Here is a 25106-nt window from a genome sequence, read left to right as displayed (position 1 = left end):
ATGTAATGATAACCTGCTGGTCTTTGAGCAATGTAGCACATAGATTTTCCATATCCAGTTGGCAGCAAAGCAGTCACATCTCTGTTTTCCAACAATGCTGAAAAAATATTTACTTAAAGTTCGTCCTTAAGTTCAAAGTCAAACTTTTCCTTTACGAATTGTACAATATTTTAACAGTATCAGCCATCGCAATGATAATGAAATAACAAGTTGTCCACGAAAGGGCCCGGGATGATCAAAGCGGGAGCCGCGACCGGTTTCCATGGTAAATGGCCGAGTGATACCGAGTGATCAAAGAAGCAGCCGCTAAAAAAATGAACACTGGAGAGTATTCCGTCACATGCCAAAATTGTTTGATGCTGATACCTGCACCATTTTTTTTCATCTTGGTGATCACATTGAACGTTATTTTTTTTTTTCATGTTCCTTTAAGATTTCTTAGAATCGGAATAATGCAAGAAATATATTGAATGAATTATAATTAAAAAATGCAGTGTGCTAGGTGTTCAAAGGTATTTTTTACAAAAGAACACCATTGGTGACAATCTGGTGATGACATTGAAGATGATTTTGATATCAGTTTGACTCCATCCACATCCAAACCACTTCAGTATTTCTGTGACATGATATATGTGATATGCATTATTTTTTTGTATGTACGTTTTTATTGAGAGTTATCTTATAACTTTTAAACCTCTGTCAACTTATTCTTATAGTTGGAGTATATATGGACTTGTTAAAAAGAAAGAGATCAGATAGCATGCAAAGTTTTCTTGTATATCGTTATATTGTCGATGCTACTGCAGCTGCTGCTGCATGATGATGATGATGATGATGATTACATGATGATGATTATGACGGTGATGATGGTGATTACATGATGATTATTATGAGGATAACGATGGCTTTACTGTGAGAATAATATTTAATATTTATCCTCTGAAATTAATTTAATTTTCTATTTAACATTATACAATGGACAAATAAGGTATCACCCTTATTTTGAACACAGGTTGCGTTTCTCTGCTCAGTACATAAAATAGTGAGGATAACTGTGACTGCACAGTTGAGGGTTAACTATCATTGACGGATGGGTACAAATTTATTCGTAAAAAATCAACATGTATACAAAATGGTGGACTGCAACGATCATTTCGTGACCCAGAGTTTTTTTATGTGAATATAACGACTCTAATTACAAATTTAATCAAGTTAAGATCACTGTCAGGTACATTTGTAACAAATATATCATTATTATTCAACATCGTTGCATAATATTACTATTTGGGATGGCAACGAGTTACCGAGTACTCGATCGAACTTCCGAGTACTTGAGTACCAAATCACTACTCGAGTACTCGGAAAAAAAAAAAAAATCTATAAAAATCACCAAATACACGATTTACAGACAAAATATCAGATCTGGTTAGTTGCCAAGAGGACAATTTACGGTCCCTCTAATCCCCGCTGTGTACACAATTGACCTCAATCAATTAGTTGACAGTTGTTGTGATAGTTGCAAACTGTAAAAAAGGACCCCTATTTCAAATTAGCACTGATGTAAATTAGCGAAGTTTTGATATCGTTACTTTCACCTACACAATTCTATTGTATACCAATTAGAGACCTTCCACTAAACAATGGACACTTACGAGCGAAAAAGTATCGACTGTTACGAGAATTTATTTCTTAATGGGCGTATTTGAACTATTTTTGCAATGATTATCACAATTGATTGGTTGATATTTTAAATCAAGAATTATGAATATTAATGAGGTAAACAACAATTACACAGTACGAAAAACTATCATTTAAAAAATAATAATTGTAGAGTAAGCATCTCAACAACTGAACTTCGTTCACTATTTTTTATGTATGCTATTAATTTTCGTTCATTGTAATTCTGATTGTTGTTCATTTCTGCAGTGCATACTTGTATAAATTGAAACGAGTAAGACAAATTAAAAGCCTGAAACAACATTTGTTTTCTTTTTATATCATTTTTTGTTAAAATAGTAAAAATACGTAATGAAAGTTTACTTTAAAGGTGAAAATGACCAATTATACGACAAACGCACAATATACGTCATTAACGATACATGTATACACAATCTTGTCTTTGCGAACACATATTCAATTTTTCCGAGTACCCGAGTACTCGGACGATAGTTCGAGGATTAATTTTACAACTCGTTGCCATCCCTAATTACTATATATTCTTCCGCCCGGTGTTAAATGGTGGAGAGTTGTAGCGTTACAGGGATACACATAAAATGTCAAAATAATAAAACAAGTATCCCTGATCGCTCATTATTGTAGCTAGTATACATGGAAGTATGGTTTGGTCCCCAGGTGTCCATCTCTTAGCTTGATCACTAAAATATGGTCCTTTGATATTTTAACTGTTTATAAATTACCAAAAAAAATATTTAAATTGATAAGATGACGTATATTAGAGTATAACTTAAAAAAACAACATCATTATAAACAAATATATATTGGATAAATACATGTCTTACTCAACAATTTCACAATGGTAGGGATGATGTTTTTTAACGTGTTTAAGGGGGGAAATATTCGTAGTTATTGAGCCTCTACATTGTTTCGGAATTGGCGTTTTCAGTGTTTAGTCTGCGCATTTCATCTGATTATGTTAGAATTGTATCAAGAACTGGCATAAAAGTTACACTTCTCTTGTAGCTTTGTCTTTTAACTTTCAGGCAGTGAAAAAATTATAGCATTTAGTCAATTATTTTAGGAAATATTTGACATTGTTAAAGGCAACTGTGGTTTTGGTTTTTTTTGGACACGGGAACCTTGTCTATTTTATATATATAATGATGTTTTTTTCAAGTTATACACTTAGAAATTTATTGAAATGCCATTTTATCAATTTCAATAATTTTTTGTTAATTTTTAAACAATATCAAAGGACTGAAGGGCCATATTTTAGTGATCAAACTACATGTATGTGGCGGACACCTGTGGTTAACACCTTAACAGCACATGTGTCAGTCTAAAAAATCATATTGTTTTTTCTGTGAAAACCAATCAAACAAGATCTTGGAAGTTCTTTTCATAGTGTGTTATATATTCACACGATTTGGGATGACCCTGGGTTCTAAAAATGTACAGAATGAACCAGAAAGCATTTTCTTAAATACCTAGATCATTCACTTAAAAGTTATCCAGTTTCTTCATTCTGTTTAACATTAAAGATAACTTTTTTCATACCTTTTTTCTATTCTATTCATAGAAAAATTAAATCCAGGCAAAAAATTCTCTAACATGATAAAAAGTGTTCACATACATACATTTTCAGTAATCATAATGCCCAACAATCTCATTTAAAACTACAACTGACTTTAGTTTACAACCACTCCATTAACAGTGACTTATCATCTTCTGTTCATACCTTGCTCTTTAAAAATGGTACATTTTGAAGCGATAAATATTCCCAAAGTGCATTGGCAGGTCGTCATGAAAATGTGTTGTCTACTAAATGCTATCAGCCCATATAAGCCCAAATGCCAAATGCCAACAAGGTCTTTTGGGGGCATTTGTCACATTCCTGTGATAGTTCTTTTTTTCTAGCATAATCCATACTTTTTTATTTTAACTCATTTATGTTTCTTGAAGAGAACATGCAAGCCATGGAGACATGGCAGGGTTGTCAATAAGTTTTTGTTGAACCGACTGAAACAGAAAAGTAGGCGGCCAGCTAGGGGGATCGCCAGCTAGGGGGATCCATGGCATGCCCCCCCATCCCCCCCCCCCCCCCCGGAAATTTTCGAAATTCAGCGCTTCATTTCCTGCATTCTGGGGCATTTTGGGAGTATTTAATTAACCCTTTACTTCATAGATACACAAGTTTACTTATCTATCCATAGCTTCATAGATAAGCAGATCAACGCTTTATCGATAGCTTCATGGATACGTAATTCTACGTACTCGTAATGTAGGGTCATTTTATTTTCATATCTGTTGCTTGTTTATTTGCTTTATATTCATTTCCATGAAGTATAAACATCGATAAATACAACGCACTAAAAAAAACACAACACTATGTTACTATTTTAAGAATTTTGGAAAATCGCGAAATAAGGTCATTGGTATCAAAGATGCGTAAAACATTGACGGCGCAGGTTTGTGGGCATTCCTGTCTCGTGTTCCTCGTGGAAATTTACACAATGCTGCAAGTTATAATTAACTACCAATAATACAACTATATTTGATTGATCACGCGCCTCGGCCTGACGTCACAGACAGGTCATGGTTCAGAATTGGTCAAAATGTCGGCAATGTTGGATAAACAAAAAATCGTCGACTGCGTCTACAAATACGCCGAATCGTAAGATAATAATTCAGATTATCAGGAAATTTTAGACCAGTCAAGGCGATGCTCTAAATATCGAAAAGAGACGTTATAGGCGAAAAGGGCCGTTTTAAGCGGTAAGGAACATTTATTACCACAAAAACTTGCGAATTTTTTTCTTCCAATTTTCTTATTGACAACCCTGCATGGTCTGTGTTTTATTGACAACCCTGCATGGTCTGTGTTTTCTGTCTGAAGTTGCCTGTCAATCGATGATAGTTAAATAAACATATTACAAAACATACATGTATTGACATTGTTGTTGTTTTTGATAATGCGCATTGGCTTTGAATGCAGTCCATAGTTTTTTAATGCCCCTTAGGAGGGCATAATCAAATCGCACCATCCGTCAGTCTAGTTTTTCGTGTCAGGACTGTAACTTTGTCATGCAGGGAGGGATTTTAAAATTTCTTGGCACACATGTTCTGTACATAAAGTCAATGTGTTGTGTGCAAGACCCACATCCCTACCTCAAATGTCAAAGTCACAGGTTTATCATTGTATGGAATATGTGTTCAATACATTAAGGTAAAGTGTCGAATGTATGGCCCAAGACCCTACCTCAAAGTTCAAGGCCACACTTTATTATGGATTATTTTTTAATGAATATGTGAAAGATACAATTGTATTTGTTTTAACATTTGTGAATATCAGCTTGTCTCAACAGGGAGATGTTGGGGCAACTAACTGTGACATGGAATGTGCTGAAACATTGCAGAATCTTTCTGCAGCAACTACGAGGTCTAGCTTCCCTGTATGAACAAAATGGAAAATGGGTATGAGCAAGTGGAAACAGATAACTGAGGAAGAGAAATATTCGTTATATTAATGGAAATATATTTGTACCCAGATGATTTCTCTTTCACTGGTTGGAGTTAGTTATTGAAATTCTCATTACAAAAATACTCTATACAAACTTAATAAACTTCTTTAATTTTGTTTTTGTTTTTATGTTTGAAGAAATAAGTCTAAGGTCATAGGTTCGGTTTTGTTTTCTGCATCAGCATTCAAACTCTTTTCCTTTGGCCATATTTCCAAAACTGATAAAGACGCTCAAATAAAACTGGGTACACTGTGTATTAAGGCTCCCACGTTTTCAGATTTTACAGATTTTTGTAAATGGGACATAAAAACGAAACAATGCCTTTTATTAAACGTCATAGTAAATAAATACTGCCTGTATACACATACATGTATACAGTAGGTATCTACATGTTTCATTGTACAATTTGTACGGATGCATAAACTAGTATTTTCGTCTGTTTTAATACCCGGTAGTCAGTATCCAAATTGGACATTCTGTTTACCTGTATATCATAAATCTTAGCGCAAAGTAATTCATTTTTATTATTTGCGGATCGTTCATTCATATTTATGCCATCTTGTGATGTCATGAATTTCTACTTTTATCGGGGGGTTCTCTCAAGGGGATAAATGTAAAACAATACTTAAAATATCTATTTAAAAATTTGTGTTAATTATTTAACTTCATGAACAAATAGCCCAGCAGATTAAGTCAATATTAAGAAAAATTGTTCAGTTTGTTATACAAGCATCAAATTTTGCATCTAGGTACTCCTAATGGGTTACTTGTTTGGAAAAACGTGTTAGCCATCTTTTTTTCAAAATGGCGGCCATTTTCAAAATGGCCATTAATCGTGTTTGAAAGAAATTATTTTCAATACAAAAGTTGACTTAGTAGTTCTATCTTAAAGGGACTGTACACCAGATTGGCTCCAAAAAAAGTTTTTTCTATAAAAATTTCAGCACAATTATTTAATAAAGTGTTTTAAACTTTGATATCATAATTGTAAAAAAAAAAAAAATGTAAAAAAAAAATCAAGTCAGACCGGGTTTGAACCGGGGTAGCCAAAATTGCAGTTCAGTGTTGTACCCACTGTGTTACGAAGGCTTACCCTTAACAGTTTGAATATTTCAGCTATATACCTAACTTGGTAATATCACGTGATAACATCAACTAGCCAATCACGCATAAGGAATGAATTAAGAAGAATAAGTAGACATACCTAGTAATCTTTTTTAATGGACAAATACGATAAAACTGCGAAAAATAAATTAATTGTAAACTATTTGGTACTTCAGTTAGTCAGTTTCAATGCATTGTACACATCGATACCAAGTTAATGTCAGTTTTCAACAATTTTCTTCTTTTTTTTTGCTATTTCATCATACGGAGTACAGCCCCTTTATTGGTTTTTGGTCAAATAATACATTTTTTTAATGGAGAAACCAAATATATCATATTTAACCTGTTTTGAAGCTTACGGGAGAAAGAGAGTGAGTGACAAAGCACGACCGACCAGGGCACAATGGTGACACCACTGCCGTGAAAATCAGCATGTGGTTTAGTGTTAGCTAATTATTCTCTTTAGCTTAGTTAAGTGTCCCAGATGCTATATAATAATCTCCATACACACTAACCTATAGTCTTGTTAAAAATTCATGACCAGTAAGATAATAATAATTATGACAATGAAAACTACAGGGACAGTAGTCGAACATTAAAAAATAAACCCTTTTATAGGGGCACAAGGCAAGCGCCCAAACGACAATAGACACAAACGTATTAATATTGCATACACACATACAAATACCAAAAATAACTTGCACCACATTCACAAAATAAACAATAGCATGCCCTCATCAAAATTGATTTACCGTCAAATGATGAGATTACTTCAATGAATGGTCATTGAATCAAAAGTTCACTGGAACTCGAGTCTACTGGGGGCTTAAACTTGTTAGCATAGCCATAACCTCACTGTTACCCCTTCATGTATGAAAAATTACTTAATAAAAACATTTAAACCTCATCAGAGCGCGCATCACCTTGAAAACAATAATTATAGAATAACGCAAAAATAACATATAAACTGATAAATTTATTTCAAGTACCCAATGACCGGATACCAACATCACCTATAAAATGCAGGAATCAAGCACTGCTAGCTCTTTACAGATACTATTATATAAAGTTATTCAAAGACAACTATCAGACAAAGCTCACCTAAACAGGTTTAAAATTATGTCTTCATTGAGTCTTGTAATGAAAGTATCATTGTACAAACAAGAAAGAAAACACAATCTTTGCATTAGCAAAACAGATACAGTGGCAATAGCCTGAACATAATAAAGGTGAAGTCAAGTTTTTAATTACTAGTATGTCTTGGGTCTGCATATTGAATTGGCGGCATTTTAGTCCACTGGAACCCTCATTCAAAACATTGGATGGACAGGAGCCATCGATGAGACAGGGACTGCTTCCTGGGTGACAGCAGAATGCTTTCTTTCTGCTTTAAGTGCCACTAGGGGACCTCAGAATGCTTTCTTTCTGCTTCAAGTGCTACTAGGGGACATCAGAATGCTTTCTTTCTGCTTCAAGTGCCACTAGGGGACAGCAGAATGCTTTCTTTCTGCTTCAAGTGCCACTAGGACTCGACAAATGCATCAGGTTATAATTAGCACTCTTTTCAAGCCACTTGAAGAAGCCTACAGGCTGTACAATGGCAGTGAGTGTTCATAGGTCAATGAACAATACACTGGATCTGCTAAGTATCATTTACTGGTGTAAATGACGCAAAACTGATGGTCCACTATTTCAATTTAGAAATCTAGTGTTTACAATGGAATAAATAATCTTGTCCCTGGTCTGATCATTTTTGTCCACAGAATTTACTTTATGCCGTCAATCGTTGGGCGAGTAGATACCACTGTCCTTTGCAAACAAGAATGTGAACTATGCACAATGGCTCCCCATACATCTCTTCATACACATGATGCTTGAGCATACACATTCTCAGCTAGCTGCAGAATTTCAAAACGTAATCCTGTTGTTCACAAATCTAAGTGTAAATGTTTAGCGTTAGCTATTAATCAAGCTTATGAGAAAGCGAGGGCTGTTATCAAAGGTGATGGTGGTGCCATTGGTGCGAATGAAGACCCATCTGCACTACGGCGATGGATTGATGCTGGACCTGAAGTCAGCCACTTGGTTGCTCAGTATGAATTGGAATTTGAAGCCAAGGATGCAAACGAAAATACCAGATAATACGAACAGCAAGAACACGCACACACACAAAGGCTTTCTTTGATAAATTACAGAGGTTGAAAACTAAAATGAATGATATGGACAATTCATTTACTGGGCAGAATGAGGATATTTTTACACTTGATGGCCCATCTTAGTGCTGCTGAAATGGTTGCTTCTCATTATGATCACGGTAAAACCCGCTTCAATAAGTTCCTGAAATAGATGGATACAGAGGAGAGTTCATTTCATCAGCCAAACAAGAAGAAAATGATAAAAAAAAGCCAGAGCCCAAAGCGATTCAAAGGGTGAAATCTTAATAAGGATGACTGTAACTGTTTTCTACACTTTTCACATTCTGCCTACAGAATGTGACCGGTTGTTTTTTTCAGCATGATAATCAGTTTTTTTCTGCTACACTGACTGAACATGGAAATCTCCATAGCTGTCAGAAATCGGAAACAGTGCCAATTCTGGGGACTCACTTAACTCCTCCCAGTTCTGCACTAGAAGCTGGCGTCATGATTTTCGACGAATTGACTTTAATGAATTCATTGTGTTCAAGGATATCGAAGCGGTTTGAAGAGTATGCAGCACAAGAAGTAGGGAATAGATATCTTGTTTGACGTATACAGGTCCTTTACTTTAAATCTGAAACAAAAACAATGCTAGGCAAAGGTGCTAGACGCAGAGTGACTGACGAAGGGAAATTCCCACAATTTTGCAATGAGACTGAGCTATTTTAATTTCTGGCGACTAAATTTGTGAAGATGTGTCCAAATAATAGTTAACTGCTATAGTCACTCAAGAAGATGATGTTGTCTGCAATCAGTCAATAAGTCGTAAATGACTCGCACATGAATCTTCTTGCATGCAAAGCACACAGCAGCAAACAGTTACAAAATCATAATGGTTAAAGCCAGCGACACAGATGATCTAGTCAGTGCAGTAAATGTTCTTCAAAATCTACAGCTTCTTGATGTAGAAAAGCTGCGGGTCGCTTTTGGTCAAGGATAACACTGGAGGTCTCATACATGATATAAAAGTGGCAATTGGCCCAGAAAATCTATGAGCCTTCTATTTTTTCCATGTTTTTACTAAATCTGATGTCGTATCTGCATTCTGTTGAAAAGGGAAAAAAGTGCATGACCCCTTTTATAAAACTGACGAACAATTGAGGAAAAGGATCATAATATTCTTGAGAGGTTTGTACTCACTATAGTGTGATAGTTCTAGTGCAACTGGTAGTATTGATGAAGCAAGACTGACATTGTTTGCTAAAAACAAAAGTCATATGAATCAATTCCTCCATTTAATTCTTGGTATGCTAGTTGGTCATGACTAGTTGATGAACCCTGTTGATTTTGAGATCAGTAGGTTAAAGGTCAAGGTCACCATGACCTTGAGTTGAAGAAACGGTTTCCGCTCAATAACTAAAGAACGCTTGCACCCAGGAACTTCATACTTGGTGTGCTAGTTGGTCATGACTAGTAGATGAACCCTATTGATTTTGAGATCATTAAGGTCAAAGGTTAAGGTTGCCGTGACTTTAGAGTGATGAAACGGTTTCCGCTCAAGAACTAAAGATCCTTTGGGTCAAGGAACTCTCTTGGTACGCTAGTTGTTCATGACTTTTAGATGACCCCTATTGATTTTGAGATCAAAAGGTCAAAGGTCAAGGTTACCTTCAGGTAAAAAAAACCGATATGTTGGCGGTGACCTTAAGCTTAAAAATGGTTTCTGCTCAATAACTAAAGAACGCTTGTACCCAGGAACTTAATTATTGGTATGCTGGTTGTTCATGACTAGTTGATAAACCCTGTTGATTTTGAGATCAGTAGGTTAAAGGTCAAGGTCGCCATGACCTTGAGTTGAAGAAACGGTTTCCGCTCAATAACTAAAGAACGCTTGCAGCCAGGAACTTCATACTTGGTGTCCTAGTTGGTCATGACTAGTAGATGAACCCTATTGATTTTAAGATCATTAAGGTCAAAGGTCAAGGTCGCCTTGACCTTGAGGTGAAGAAACGGTTTCTGCTCAATAACTAAATAAACACTTGCACCCAGGAACTTCATACTTGGTATGCAAGTTGGTCATGACTAGTAGATGACTCCTATTATTTTTGTGATCAGTCTGTCAGTCAGTCAGTCGGTCAGTCTGTTCGTCACACTTCGTTTCCGCTCAATAAATAAAGAACGCTTGCACCCAGGAACTTTATACTTGGTATGCTAGTTGGTCATGACTAGTAGATAACCCCTATTGATTTTGAGATCAGTAGGTCAAAGGTCAAGGTCGCAGTAGATATTCACTATTTAATATGGATGAATAAACCAAACATCACTGTTTTTGTTTATCTCCAGTCCAAAATTACAAATTTCATGTCCATCATTTATTTTTTCTCAGATACCACCACACAATAGGGGAGACAAGCGCTTTTTCAAAAAAGCAATCTTTAGTTCAACATGTTAAGTGTGCTGCATACTAAGCAGGTTGCATATAGGGCCAATCAACTATATGTCAAATGGAAATCGAAAGCCCTGCTGACAGGGGCTTGAATGAGCACGTTGATATGTGGCAAATCTTTTGGAAAGCTTCCACCAATAGCTCAGAGTTGACAACAGTTGGAAATATGGCTGCACAACTGAATGTTGTTGCAGGTGTAAGTGTTATTGATTAAGACTCCCTTGTGCAGCGCTAAGACAATACAATTGTGCAGGCTAGAATGTATTCAAAGACAGGATTAGTTACTTAATAAGAGAGAGAAAATAACTCATAAAAATACAAAAAAAATACAGTTACCAGGGAAATCAATATTTTATTTCTTGTAAATATGCATACAAAGAATATGTATAATTTCTGATTAAAACCCTATTAGTCTGGTCATGCATGTCAAGTTAAACAATAAAAACAGTTATGATTACCTAAAATGGTGGCCATCTTGAAAAAAATAGTGGCTATTTTGAATTTTTCATAGCTATCGGGATTTTCCAAATACGTAGACCCAAAAGAGTCTCAATTTTGGTGCTTGTACCACAATGCGAGCATTTTTTTCACTAATCTGCCGGGCTGAAAGCAAATTACCGTAAATCAGTATGTTATAAGAAGGAATTATAAGTGACTGTTTATAAATTAAAAAACAACAACAACGGTTTATTGTTTAAGATATTTGTGGACGTGCTTTGAATGATTCGTCATTGTTCCTCTATTTCTCCCCGAATATTAAGACAATTCCCTTCTGCATAAGTTGCCCTTAACCTTCATACGACCATCTTTTTCAAATTTAGTGAAATGTTGCCACACATCAGACAGTTTGCCTGACAAATCTGACATCTCTAACTACACACGACATGGAAAATACTGGGAATATTTTTGCATGCTTTTTAATCACATGACTGTTTAGGTTAATAGGTCTTCAATTTCGTAAACCGTTTACGGCCGATACACGACACAACTCCGTTTACAAATGTAAACGTAGGAGCCTTACTGTGTATATCCGACGTGAAATAAATTTCTCTCATTTGACTGATAATCAACAACAGGCGAGTATTGGCCATTGCCTTGGGTTGCTGTTGTGTTGAAAGCTTTTTAGCTCACCTTAGTCGTAGGCTGAGGGTGAGCTTTTAGGATCGATGATTGTCCGTCGTCTGTCGTCCGTCCCCACTTAGTTTGTTAACACTCTAGGGTTCACATTTTTGCCTCAATTGTCACGAAACTTGGTCAGGATGTTTGTCCCAGTAATTACTCGGACGAGTTTGAATATGGGTCATCTGGTGTCAAAAACTAGGTCACAGCGCCCAAATATGGAAATACCTTGTTATTACTCGCGAGGTAACATTTTCAGCCCAAATATCCTGGAAATTTGTCAGAAAGGTTGTTTTGATGATTTCTAGCTCAAGTTCGAATATGGGTCATCTAGGGTTAAAAACTAGGTCACCAAGCCCAAATATGGAAAAACCTTGTTAACACTCTAGAGGTAACATTTTCAGTCCAAATATCCTGGAAGGTTGTTTCAATGATTTCTAGCTCAAGTTCGAATATGGGTCATCTGGGGTCAAAAACTAGGTCACAGAACCCAAATATTGAAATACCTTGTTAACACTCTTGAGGTAACATTTACAGCCGAAATATGCTGGAAATTTGTCAGAAAAGTTGTTTTGATGATTTCTAGCTCAAGTTCGAATATGGGTCATCTGGGGTCAAAAACTAGGTCACAGAGCCCAAATATGGAAGTACCTTGTTAACACTCAGAGGTAATATTTTCAGCCCAAATATCCTGGAAATTTGTCAGAAAGGTAGTTTCGATTATTTCTAGCTCAAGTTTGAATATGGGACATCTGGGGTCAAAAACTAGGTCACAGAGCCCAAATATGAAAATACCTTGTTAACACTCTCGAGGTAACAATTTCATACATCAGAGAAGCCAAATCCCTGTTATTGCCCTTTAATTATCAATAAGTCTATAGCACAAAGTTTTACTGAGGTGAGCGATATAGGGCCATCTTGTTATGTTTTCAGGTTCCCCAGTTAAAAAACAACACTATGCTAGATATAGAGAATGCATGGAAGACCCAGCTACAACAATATGACAGAAGTGAGCAGAGCAGGTTGAAAAATGTATGGAGGATGTTTTTAAATTCACAAAGTGTGTGTCATAATATATATTCTGTTCCATATAACATTTGAATAATAAAAAAAAAAATTGGTATGTACATCATTGAAGAAAAAAGTTTTAATGAAGTTATCCAGAAATTTCCACTTGCCTGTTAAATGTTGACTACCTATTATATCATTCTGTTTCCAGAATGGCAATGAGAAGTTTTATGTGTTGTCAATGTTCCCATACCCGAGTGGGAAGTTGCACATGGGTCATGTTAGAGTGTATACTATCAGTGACATGATGGCACGATACCATCGAATGCTTGGACATCAGGTATTGGCATTGGTCACTTTCACTGAATTAAGAAATTTGATCTAAACGCACAAACGTTTAAATTACCTTTTGCCAATGAAACTCATGACAAACTCTGATAATTTTGTAACATTTAATTTTTGAGTACGGCAAGTCTTGCTTATATTTGACTTATGGAAGTTTTCAGCTTGAAGGCATATGCTATATGTAGGCCATAGTTGATGTAGCACAAAAGAGCATAAAGTTGATGGTCATTGAAAAAATACTCATTATCTATTAAAAACACTGGCAATTGAGGTAGTACTTATGTCACATTGTTTTGAAGGTTGTACATCCAATGGGTTTTGATGCCTTTGGACTGCCAGCTGAAAATGCTGCCATTGAAAGAAATCTGCATCCCAAAGAATGGACTTACAGGTGAAAGAAGTCTTTCCATAACTATGTTTGTTTCTGATATTCATAGCATTGATTTTACACTAAAAGTAATTTGATTTTACACTTGAATCTTGATGTCGTTGGTTTTGAGTCTGGAGATATTCTAAAAAGTAGGATTTTGATAGTGATAATTGCTACTGTGGAATATGAACTAAGATTATAGTTTCCCATCCCTTATCTTGAGCCCCTTCAACTGCATGCATTTAACTGACATCCCTTCTCAGGGGATAGGGTTATTTGCAGAATGTCTAAATCTGCTGTGAAATTTTGTCTAAACCCACCACTCATATTTGTTAAATGTTTGTTTTTGTTTCCAGCAACATTTCAGTGATGAAGAGACAGCTGGGTAACCTGTGTTGTAACTTTGACTGGGATCGGGAGGTGACAACATGTGACCCGGGCTACTACAGGTGGACACAGTACATCTTCCTGCGCATGTATGAGGCTGGGCTTGTCTATCAGAGACAGGTATATGCAGCATACATAACATTGTTAAATATTACTAAACCCTCCCTAATTTTATCAGCGCCGTAGCCACACTGAGGCACACCGAGGCAGCTGCCTCAGTTAATATTTGGAGAGCAAATAAATAAAATTAATAAAAATAACTCATACAATGAAAACTATTAAGTTTGACCTCTGAATTCGTGAAACGACTACAATGTTACATTTAATTATGAAAAAATGCCGTAGCAACAGACACTGAGCCAAACCGAGGCACCTTCTTTGCTCTCATTTAGCACAGCCGGGACTCTGTACACTCTATCAAACACTACAGCAATGCCTTTTTACTCGCGCATTGAGGGCATGCTCTATGTACAGAATGGCACCCCGTATTATTCAATTTATTCCAAATGAATTTCAAATATTTTATATTTATGACAGCCTAGACAATATATACAAATTTTATCAACAAATTATTGCATGTTCCATTTTAGACATGCTTAAATCTCGGCTACATGTATCAAATATATATAAACATTTAATGAAATTTAATGGAATGAAAAGCTCCGATTGCTAAGTGTAGAGCACACATGTTTAACACACATGTAACGTGTGTTATAAAATAAGCAAACACAGACATGTCCACATGGACATAATTTAAGTTATTATAAAACTTTCAGCAGGGGGAATTCCTCTCAGAGGGAGATGGTAAAAAGTCAAAAAGTCGAGAACGTTAATAATAACTTCTTTATGAACTGGATAAGCGCATATGATGAAAATCTTTCCAAATCAAATATTGCGCAGTTTTTACATCGCTGCAGCAAATTACAATGGGACATAATCCTAACAATTGTCGAGGAAGAGTGTTTGATGGTGCATCAACAGTGAGTGGCCAAGTAATTGGTGTTCAGGCTTGGATAACTGACTTCGATCTTTATGCTAAATTTGTCATGCCTTATAGAATCATTGTTTAAATCAAGTAGTAGTCTCATCATGCCCTCAGGTTCCATCAATTTGCAATTTTATGAACACATTTCAACAAAATAGGAGGGAGCATGCACCCGGACCCCTCTGCACTGCCTCAGTTTAAATGTGCCTCTGGCTACGGCACTGTTTATATTGTCTTTCCCTTTTGAAATATACTTTAAGGTCATACAGTTTAACCTATTTAATTTGTTTGCACAAGAAACTTTGTTTCACAAAGAGTGAATTAAGTTGTACATGCAACCAAGTCTCATTTTCACTCAGATTGGCAGAATTAAACATATGACACCAAAAAATATATGACTGCAAGACCAACTTACTTTGCAGGCTAGTGTAAACTGGGACCCTGTAGATGAGACGGTGCTGGCAGATGAGCAGATCGATGATGAGGGTCAGGCCTGGAGGTCCGGAGCTTTAGCGGAGAGGAGGTACCTCAAACAGTGGTACATACAAACAACTGCGTACGCTAAGGTAGCTACAATGTAGAAATGAGTTACAGGAAGCTTTGTGGGGTCAATATAGAAAGTAGGTACTTTAGTAGTTTATACAGACATCAGCACAAGTGTGGTATCTAGAAATGATTATGTAAGTGGATGATTTGTTTTTGTGTAAAGGAGATACCATATACAGTGGAACATACAGATGACTGCATTTGCCAAGGTATCTGGAAAAGTGGGAAGGGGGATTTTTATGCGGCCTTTCATAGACTGGGATGTATTCAGGGCGCCACACTAACTTTTTCATCAGTTGACCCGCAGGATCACCTACCAACAAAGATTGGTGACCCGTAAAAACACAGGGTGTAAATGGCTCTGAACAGCTTAATCACAGGTCTTTTTTGTATCGTTTTAAGGCTGTAAAGGTTTACGAGTGGACAGACGGTTGAACCGAAACAGTCATGTGATTAAAAAAGCACAAAAATATTCCGAATATTCTCCGTGTAGCTAGTGATGACGAATTTGTCAGGCAAGTGGTCTGAAGTGTGGCAACATTTCACTTCATTTGAAAAAGATAGTTGTACAAAGGTTAAGTGCAACTTCTGTGGATTGGATTGTCATATTTGGGGGGAAGTACAGGGACAATGATGAATCATTTGAAGCAAAATAGCTTTATCAACAAGTCTACAAGTATTTGTTAATATAAATCGTCACTTATTATTCTGTCTTATAACATGTTGATTATTTGTTTTGTTCCTGAAGTGAAATAGTAAACATGAATGTCTAAATAAATATTTCACTATTAATTCTGTCTTATAACATGTTGATTATTTGTTTGGTCCCTGAAGTGAAATGGTAAACATGAATGTCTAAATAATAGGGATGCAAACGAATGTCAAAAGTGATATTCTAATATTTGACAATTCTTTTGATCGAATATTCGATTACCAAAATGAATATTTAAGAAATGTAGTAAACTACTATTGTTATTTGCTACAGTTATAGCCGGGGCCTTTGCCATAGCTGGTAAACGTGACGGACGCTGCTCCCAAAATGAGCCACTGAAATTCCCAATTTACAGAAAATAAATCCAACAAAAAGACAAATATTCTGAACAAACAAAAACCCAAATTAAGTTCAATTCAGCGGCATTCATATAAGTAAAAAAGGTTGAATGTCGTAATCACCAACGGAGGGTCTTTCCTTAGGAAGAGCAGCCTCGTTCTGGGATTGATCTCTACTAAATATAGCTATGGAAAAAAACAAACCTACTCGGGAATTAATTCAATAATGAACCAAAAATAACCCTGAATTTTGACTCATTTATTGTCCAACAATATCCTAAAACGCTATTCTATACAATTACAGTACAGAGCACGAACGTTATATTGCAACATGGAGAACAGTTTAGAGCACACAACTAGAACATGTCATTCATATCATTTACGGCGATTTGTGCTTTATTGCACAGCTTGTACAACCAACTATCACCAAACTTTGTGTCCTAAGAATATGATGGAGCTATTTTTTGCAATAATATATTTAATAATCCCCACCACGGAGTGAGGAGGGAATTATAGGAATGCACTACGTCGGTCCATCAGTCTGTCTGTCTCTCTTTCCGTAACATTTTGTGTCTGCTCTATAACTTCCTAATGCATTTATGGATTACAATATTGCTTGGTACAAATGTTTTCCTCATTGAGACAATGTTCTGTGACCTTGACCCGAGTCCATACCACAAAGGTCAAGGTCACAAAAGACATTTAAAGGTCTGAGTACGCATGCTCCTGTCCGGACCATAACTTACTAATGCATTGATTGATTACCATATAACTTGGTACAAATGTTGTCCTTATTGAGACAATGTGCAGTGACCTTAACCTGGGTCCATACATCAAAGGTCAAGGTCACAGGAGACATTAAATGGTCAGAGTTCAAGTGCTAATGTTGGCGCTATAACTCGCTTACCGTATGCATTGACAATATTGCTTGGTACAAATGTCAACCTCATTGAAAAGATGTGTAGTGAAGGTCACATGAGACATTTTAAGGTCAAAGCACACATGCTGGTGTCCGTGCTTATTTACTTATGCATTGATGGATTACCATATGGCTTGGTACAGATGTTGTCTTCATTGAAAAGTGTGCATTGACCTTGACCTGAGTCAAAAATTCAAAGATCAAGGTCACACAAGACATTTCAGAGAAAAACAATATGTTCTAAAAAACAGAGGCAAGGATATAGCTGTCCTTTTTATTAAGAGTTTACACATACTTATTGGTCAGTGGTCCAGTACAATAAAAGTATTGAATGATTTTTAGCTCTACTGGCCAAAGGCCAGAAGAGCTTATGCAATGGTAATGTGTACGTAGTATGTGCATCCGTGCGTCCGTGCGGTCGTGCGTTCGTGCGTCTGTAAACAATTGGTTGTGAACACGATACAGTCTTCAGTTTTGACTGTATCTCGATGAAACTCGTACAGTATCTAGATATCCATTAGAGCTCGGTTCCTTTCGAAAACCAGCCAGATCCGCCCATAAATGCCTAGATTATGGGCCATGAAAGTTTTAAAGAAATGCTTTCTATTTTTAGCCAGGTCTGCATGAGCGAATTCTGTTTTTAGCCAAGTTTACATGTACATGTAAATTCAAGTCTAGAGTTAAGGGAGACATTTTGCAAGTCTAGGATTTTGAGAGACAATTTACTTTTTGCTTCTGCAGTTGATTTTGTGAATTACTCTGCCTTGTTCTTGTTAAAAGCCCAAAGGCCATTTTTTAGCTTTAAGTTCTGTAGTTTGCGCATTCATCTTAACAAAATTGGTTGTGAATGTTTAAGTTATGCACCTGGTGTCATTACTGGCCACACCCAGGGTTCACAGGTTTGGTAAACCTAAATCTGGAAAGGTTTGAAAATCTTTTTGTGTGTTTGTGCATCCATCTCAGCACAATTGATTGTGAATATTTGTTCAAATTGATCAATGTTGTCCTAGGATGCCCTTGACTTTGACCTTTTGACCAACTTTTTTTAACTTTTAAAACTACAGAAATTTTTGCTTTGAGTACAGTTTTGAAAGCATTTTTTTTTTGTCAGATGACTTTTACTTGGCACATATTAAAATAGTTCATGCAACTAATCTGCTTACAATACTTTCTGGGCTCAGATGTTGAACGTGCTACGTTTTCAGGTAACCCAAACACAAAACATAAACTATATGTCTGTTGCCTTTTACCCATACATACATGCTGTAGATTGATATGACCACAAAAGCCATGCCAGTAGAGCATAGGCCCTTTTGGGCCTCTTGTTTAATTTCAGTCCCTGCTAGATGGCCTTGACACAGTGAGTTCGGAGCTGTGGAAGGACGTCATAGAGCTTCAGAGAAACTGGATAGGCCAGTGTACAGGCTGTAGGCTTGACTTCAAACTCAAGGTACTATAAGATAGTTACAAGTTGGTTTTACAATGATATCTGCACAAGTTAAAGCTTTACTTATTTAACACTTATTGTCGTCACTTAATTGTTGTCGTCGTTTAGGTCTATTACATGGAAACTATCAAAGCTATCACTTTGAAACTTGGAGAACTTGTTCATCTAATACCCTTCTTCACATTACGTAAAGATGCTGAGTCTCACCTATTTTTTTAGTAAAATTTGATGGATTTTGGTTGATTTTGAGAATTGGACATAAGGCTAAATAAAAAAATAGGGTAGGTAGGTCGGAATATTTTTATTTTTTTTTCTTATATTTTTTTATATATCGATTTCAGTAACTGTTGTCTCAGACTGTACTAAAAATAAAAGTCCTCAATCTTCAGGTTTATCAGCAGTTTTTAAACATGTTCCATGCTTCAAAGGAAACAATCTTTATTTGTCTGGATAAATACTTTGACAATGATGGTTAGATTTCAACTAAGTTATGGTACACCACTGTTTTATTATTAAAGACTTTCCAGGAATGGTTTTACTTTTCTTTATGCACCCTTTTGCTTTCAATCACCCGCTGTAGTATGCTAACCTGCCTGTTACATACTTACATGGAGAGTGGGACAGCAAATTTACCATATAAGCCATCAGCCAAGGAAACCTCAATGCTGTCAAGAGGACCTGGGGGGTCAGGTTTGAAGAACAAGTAACATGCAGGTTTTATTGCCAAAATTGCACACTTAAGTCTGACATATCAATCCGAAAGTCAGTATCTGACACATTTGTATCTGACAAGAAAATAAAGTTCAAGAATTGAAATATACCTGTCACACAAGCACAAACTACCCGTAATTCACCTTAGAGTTTGGACACTCTAATAATTAGGACACCCATTATTAATTTCAAAAATAATTTATTTTGCGTAGTGACTACCTAATTTTCGGACACCCAAAGGACATCGATTATGACTTTTACAGTTATTAAGTCTCACAGACAAAGATTATTGATTTTTATCCTTAGAATGTATTTGCCTGGCTAGATTACCTAACCGTATACATCACTTTGACAAGTTAATTAGTTACTACTCATCCTAAACAATTTATTGCCTGTTGAAAAGGAAGTATGATATATATAATGGAGGATTAAAGAAACAACAAGAGCAATCAAGGGATTAAGAAAACACAGACATAACATGTTTGTAAAACTATCCGCCAATAAACTTTGAAACTTGTACCACACTTTTAATATAGACTTTATGAAGCAACAATCGTACAGTAATACACATTGAAACATCAATAGAACAATAAAAAACAACACATTCAATGATACAGGTAACTATTTAATGTGATGAATTAAAGTTAGAAATGCAATACTTAAGTTACAATCGAAAACACCCATAGACACATTAATCCTGCATAACTATATCCATGCTCTCCACGAGATCCTCGTGGGTATAACTGTGAGTTATGTGACGTCACACAGTGTGACTGTTTGATCTGAAGCTGATAGAAGGTGTTTATTCATTTCAATGCATGTATAAAATGGTGTTAAATGGGATTTTAATTAACTTGATGAAGGAGTTAGACTTAAAGGCGTTATAACCATCGATAATTACGGATAAATTAATAAGAGGTAAAATGAAGAAAAAAAGGCAGGTTTAACATACATGGTGATAAAATGTTAAATGGTTATTTTCAATGAATTCGGACAGCGAAAAAATAATTATTTTTAAGGTGTCCGAACTCTACGGTGAATTACGGTAAATACAATCAGAAATCCAACTCTAATATTTTCAACTCTCGTATATAGTTCGTAACACATGCTTTTCGTACCCAAATCACATTTTTTTCAGTGAAAAATAAGTTAGGGTCGGCGGGAAAAAATAGGGTCGGTCGGGTAACCTGAAACGGACCTATTTTTTTATTTGGCCTAAATTCTTTGTTGGATTGATTTTTCATAGACAATAAATGGATAATGCACTTCAATTTATCAAACAGGTTTTTGAGTCACACATTTGGAAGGGTAGGGGAGGGTGGGGAATATTTTAGTACTTTTGGACTTACTTAATTGTTAGCTAGTCTGGGTTTTTTTAGTTTTGTGCTTGGGTCACTTACATGCAAACTTTCACTTTCAAACTTTGGAATACCTGTTCACAATCAAATGTGTGTAAAAGGATAAAATAAGATGAGCGTTCAGCACCAGCAGGTGGTGCTCTTGTTAATCATACAATGATTGTGAAACAAGAAATAACTTTTTTCTTTTTAATGATGTTTTATATGAAAGGTGTTGTTTTTTTTTTACTGTGGGGGAAACCCAAGTGTCATGCTTTATAATAACCAATCATGCATACAGGGAGGGAATGGGACCGGCCGTGCCTTTGAAGGAATTGTTATCCCCGCCGAATCGAAGATTTCGGGATGGGTATTGTTTTGGCATTGTCCGTCCGTCATTCCGTCCGTCCGTCTGTCTGTCCGTCTGGTACCATATCTTGGTAGGCATTGATCAGAAAATGTTCAAACTTGGTCAGAATGTTCCCCTTGATCAAATCTCGACCACGTTTTAAAGTGGGTCACTTGGGGTCAAAAACTAGGTCACTAGGTCAAATCTTAGAAAAATCTTTGGAACATACTAGAGGCATTTTACATGGTCAAATATTCACGAAATTTATTCAGAATGTTTTCCTTGATACACTCTTGGTTGTTATTAAAACTGGGTCACATATGATCGAAAATTAGGTCACTAGGTCAAATCTTAGAAAAAATATTGTCCAGAACCATATCATGGTAATGATTGGTCAAGTTATGTTCAAAATTGGTCATGATGTACCCCATGATGAAATATAGACCACTTAAAAAAGTGGGTCACATGGGGTCAAAAACTAGGTCAGTAGGTCAAATCTTAGAAAAATCTTTGGAACATACTAGAGGCATTATACATTGTCAAATAATCATAAAACTTAATCAGAATGTTTTCACTGATGAAATCTTGGACTTATTTGAAACTGGGTCACATATGATCAAAAATTAGGTCACAAGGTCAAATCTTTCAAAAATCTTGTCTAAACTATTTTATGGTGGTGATTGGTCTGATTAACTTCAAACATGGTCAGCTGTTCTTTTGGTTTAATTTTGGCTGTGTTATATGGGTCAAAAACTAGGTCACTAGGTCATATCTTACAGAAATCTTGGGAACACTCCTGAGGCAATACATCTGCTTTAACTTCCATGAAACTTAATCAGAATGTCTCAATGAAATCTTGGAAATAGTTTGAAACTAGTAGGTCATGTGGGGTCAAAAATGAGGTCACTGGGTCAAATTTTAAACACACCTCGTGGACACTCTAGAGGCTATATTTTTGCAATATATCTGGACCAATCTTCATGAAACTTGATCAGAATGTTTGCCTTGATGAAATCTTAGATTAGTTTGGAACTGGGTAACATGGAGTCATAAACTAGGTTTCTTGGTCAATTCTTAATGTTACATTATATACAGTATTTTTTTTTATTTCAAACAGTTGTAATCAAACTCAAACAATGAGGTGCAGTAATCTGGTCTATGATATCAGTCATGAAAATTGTTCTTCAAATGCTTCCTTGCTATAAAACAGCAAAACATTGGAACTAAGGTGAGTTGCTCTAGTTGTAACCAGTGTCTGCATTTTACTCAAGGAGTTGCAGGTTGTTTTTACTCATGTCCTCTAGGTTATGCCTTTCTTGCTTCAGGGTGGAGATGCGGAAGATGTTTTGTCCATTTTCACAGAAACCCCCGAAGCTGTCTACGGCATTTCCCATATCGTTCTTCCTACCAGCCATAGATACAACCAGTTACAGTACTATAAACATGTAAGTGTGGGTCTTAAATCTGTGTGAGTCTTAAGTCTTTAATCTTAAATTTATATGAGCTTTTAGCATTGTTTGTCTGTTTTTATGTTGATATTTTAATATGTTATACATAGAATTGTTGATTTTAGGGAAAATTACAAGATTGGAAAAAGAAACTGTACAATACCATTTGGAAGGTATGAAAATACATTTATCTGTTGTATTCTTTCAGACTGGTGAAAGCTGCTGTAAATGTAAGCATTTTGTGTTTATTGATTATCAAATGCTAATGCAGCATTAAAGTACATTCAATGCACATTGATTTCACTAACACCACAGTTATAATATACATTGTCATTGGACATCGGACATATGACACATGAGTTAAGGGCAAAACCTTAATAAGTAAGTAATAAGTAGTAGTACATTGAATACCGTTTGGGTACATGTAAGTAGTCATATATGTATGTCTTTTTTTATATCAAACACAGACCAGGAACTGACCATACAAGCCATCCACCCAATGACTGGGCACTGTCTTCCTATTCTGGTTGCCATGGAAACTGAAGGAGAGAAGGAGGAACCCAGACTTGGTAATCGTTGGGACATGTCAATGATGACCTAATGTGTATATTAAATGTATCAGATATAAGCCCATAAAGAAATAAAAACTAGCTATGGTACACTTTTAGCTCATCAGTTTCTTTTAAGAAAATGTATTGTTATGAGCCTTTGTATCATCATCATGCACCATGTGTGACACTTGCCAAATGTAAACAATCATTGAAGATATTAGCATGAAACCTTATATATGTGTAGCAAGCTTAAATATTTGTTACATAATGCCACTTCATCGAAAGGATCTCTTTAAACTGAAAATTCTAGTATAGGCATCGTTGTACGACTTTTGGATGAACAAGCCTGAATTCTTACACTAGAAATTGGCGACTGCTTTATAAAAATCTAAAACTTGAGCAAGCCTGGAAAGCATTTTACCAATGCATGTCTTGTGGGCTTGTGCTGATTACGACCTCTTCAAATAGACCTTGTATCTCAAATCTACCTTCTCAGGATACGTGTATGTTCCCAATGTGAATGTTAGAACGAAGAACGGATATATTGTTTTTTTAGCTCGACTATTCAAAGAATAAGGAGAGCTATACTACTCACCCAATTGTGGGCGTCATACCTTGGTTAAGGTTTTGCATGTAAGCACACATAGGTTAATATCTCAGTAAATGCATCATTTATTCAAACTTTGGATGTATTTCCAACTATCTGACCTACTAAATTAATGAAGTTAAATAACACTTATTTGAATATAATGAAAATAATAAAAATTATTTACTAATTGAAATACTTTCATTTATAAAGACAGAATAAATTGTTTTCTGTATTTATGTACGATTTCTCAGAAATACTCCCTAGATACGGGTAAACTCACATGGTTGCCCGGAAATCAATATGTGGAACGCTCCGGGCATCCGATAACTTGACCACATGACTAGCCCAGCACGTTCTTTTCTGTCTTAAGCCTTTGAAGGAGCAACACGTGGAAAAAATACCAGAAAAATTTAGCTGAAAGTTTAGGTGAAAGTTTAATTTGTGAAAATGCCAGGATGGGGGAGATGTGTTAAGAGGAGGAAGACAAGACAAGCTGAAACGGGCCTGAAGAAGAGCTAAGCAACCCGCTGGAAGATGTGTACAAAGGTAATGAAAATGTTTTTGACTGCCAAGAGAATCTCTAAAGATCAAATGTGTTAAACGCAAATCAATGTTGAAACATTGGGTGTGGTGTGGTAGCAGGGAATTCCCCCGAACTTGTAGCAGCGTCCTCCAGCGCATGCACTGACTTGATTAGAAATCAGATCAGGAGGGGAGAATTTGTAAATTTGGCTTTGCTAATGAATGGTGCATTGAGCTTTCTGATTTCTGTTTGGGAAAAAAGGACTGTCTCTTTTATAATAAACATGTCCAACTACACCCAGGCCAATCCATCTAAAGTGTCTGAACTATTACAAAACATCTGTACGATAAGACGCAGGACGCCAGGGCAGGTTGGCGTGGCGCAGCTACAATGAATGGTTTAGGCTACAACAGGTGTTCAAACCCTCATCATGGGCACATATTAACACAGACTTGTGGTGGGGATGTATGTTAATGCCGGCCACGCCTGCCCTTGGCCCAAGGGGAACCGTGCCAAGAAGAATGGCAAGAGTATGT

At 36.1% G+C, this 25106-nt stretch overlaps 1 protein-coding gene across 8 annotated transcripts in view; it reads left to right on the top strand.

Moving 5' to 3' along the window:
• The window catches only part of LOC128242849 (probable leucine--tRNA ligase, mitochondrial), a 66308-nt gene that overhangs the window by 2045 nt on the left and 39157 nt on the right, over positions 1-25106 (top strand). For 3 of the 8 annotated variants that reach the window (XM_052960225.1, XM_052960219.1, XM_052960227.1), the window contains exons 1-11: positions 783-912; positions 5043-5151; positions 12939-13037; positions 13225-13353; positions 13658-13749; positions 14085-14235; positions 15523-15666; positions 18952-19065; positions 22785-22904; positions 23116-23137; positions 23375-23476. In XM_052960225.1, coding sequence (XP_052816185.1) covers positions 878-912; positions 5043-5151; positions 12939-13037; positions 13225-13353; positions 13658-13749; positions 14085-14235; positions 15523-15666; positions 18952-19065; positions 22785-22904; positions 23116-23137; positions 23375-23476 — 1117 coding nt within the window. In that variant the 5' untranslated portion in view covers positions 783-877. Of the gene's footprint in view, positions 1-782; positions 913-5029; positions 5152-12938; positions 13038-13224; positions 13354-13657; positions 13750-14084; positions 14236-15522; positions 15667-18951; positions 19066-22784; positions 22905-23115; positions 23138-23374; positions 23477-25106 lie in introns of those variants that run through there. The other 5 variants (XM_052960220.1, XM_052960223.1, XM_052960226.1 and 2 more) reach the window with 4 other exon arrangements.

This window comes from Mya arenaria, chromosome 8, assembly GCF_026914265.1.
Source record: "Mya arenaria isolate MELC-2E11 chromosome 8, ASM2691426v1".
Lineage (NCBI taxonomy): Eukaryota > Metazoa > Mollusca > Bivalvia > Myida > Myidae > Mya > Mya arenaria.
This window is presented reverse-complemented; position numbering and strand designations above follow the sequence as displayed.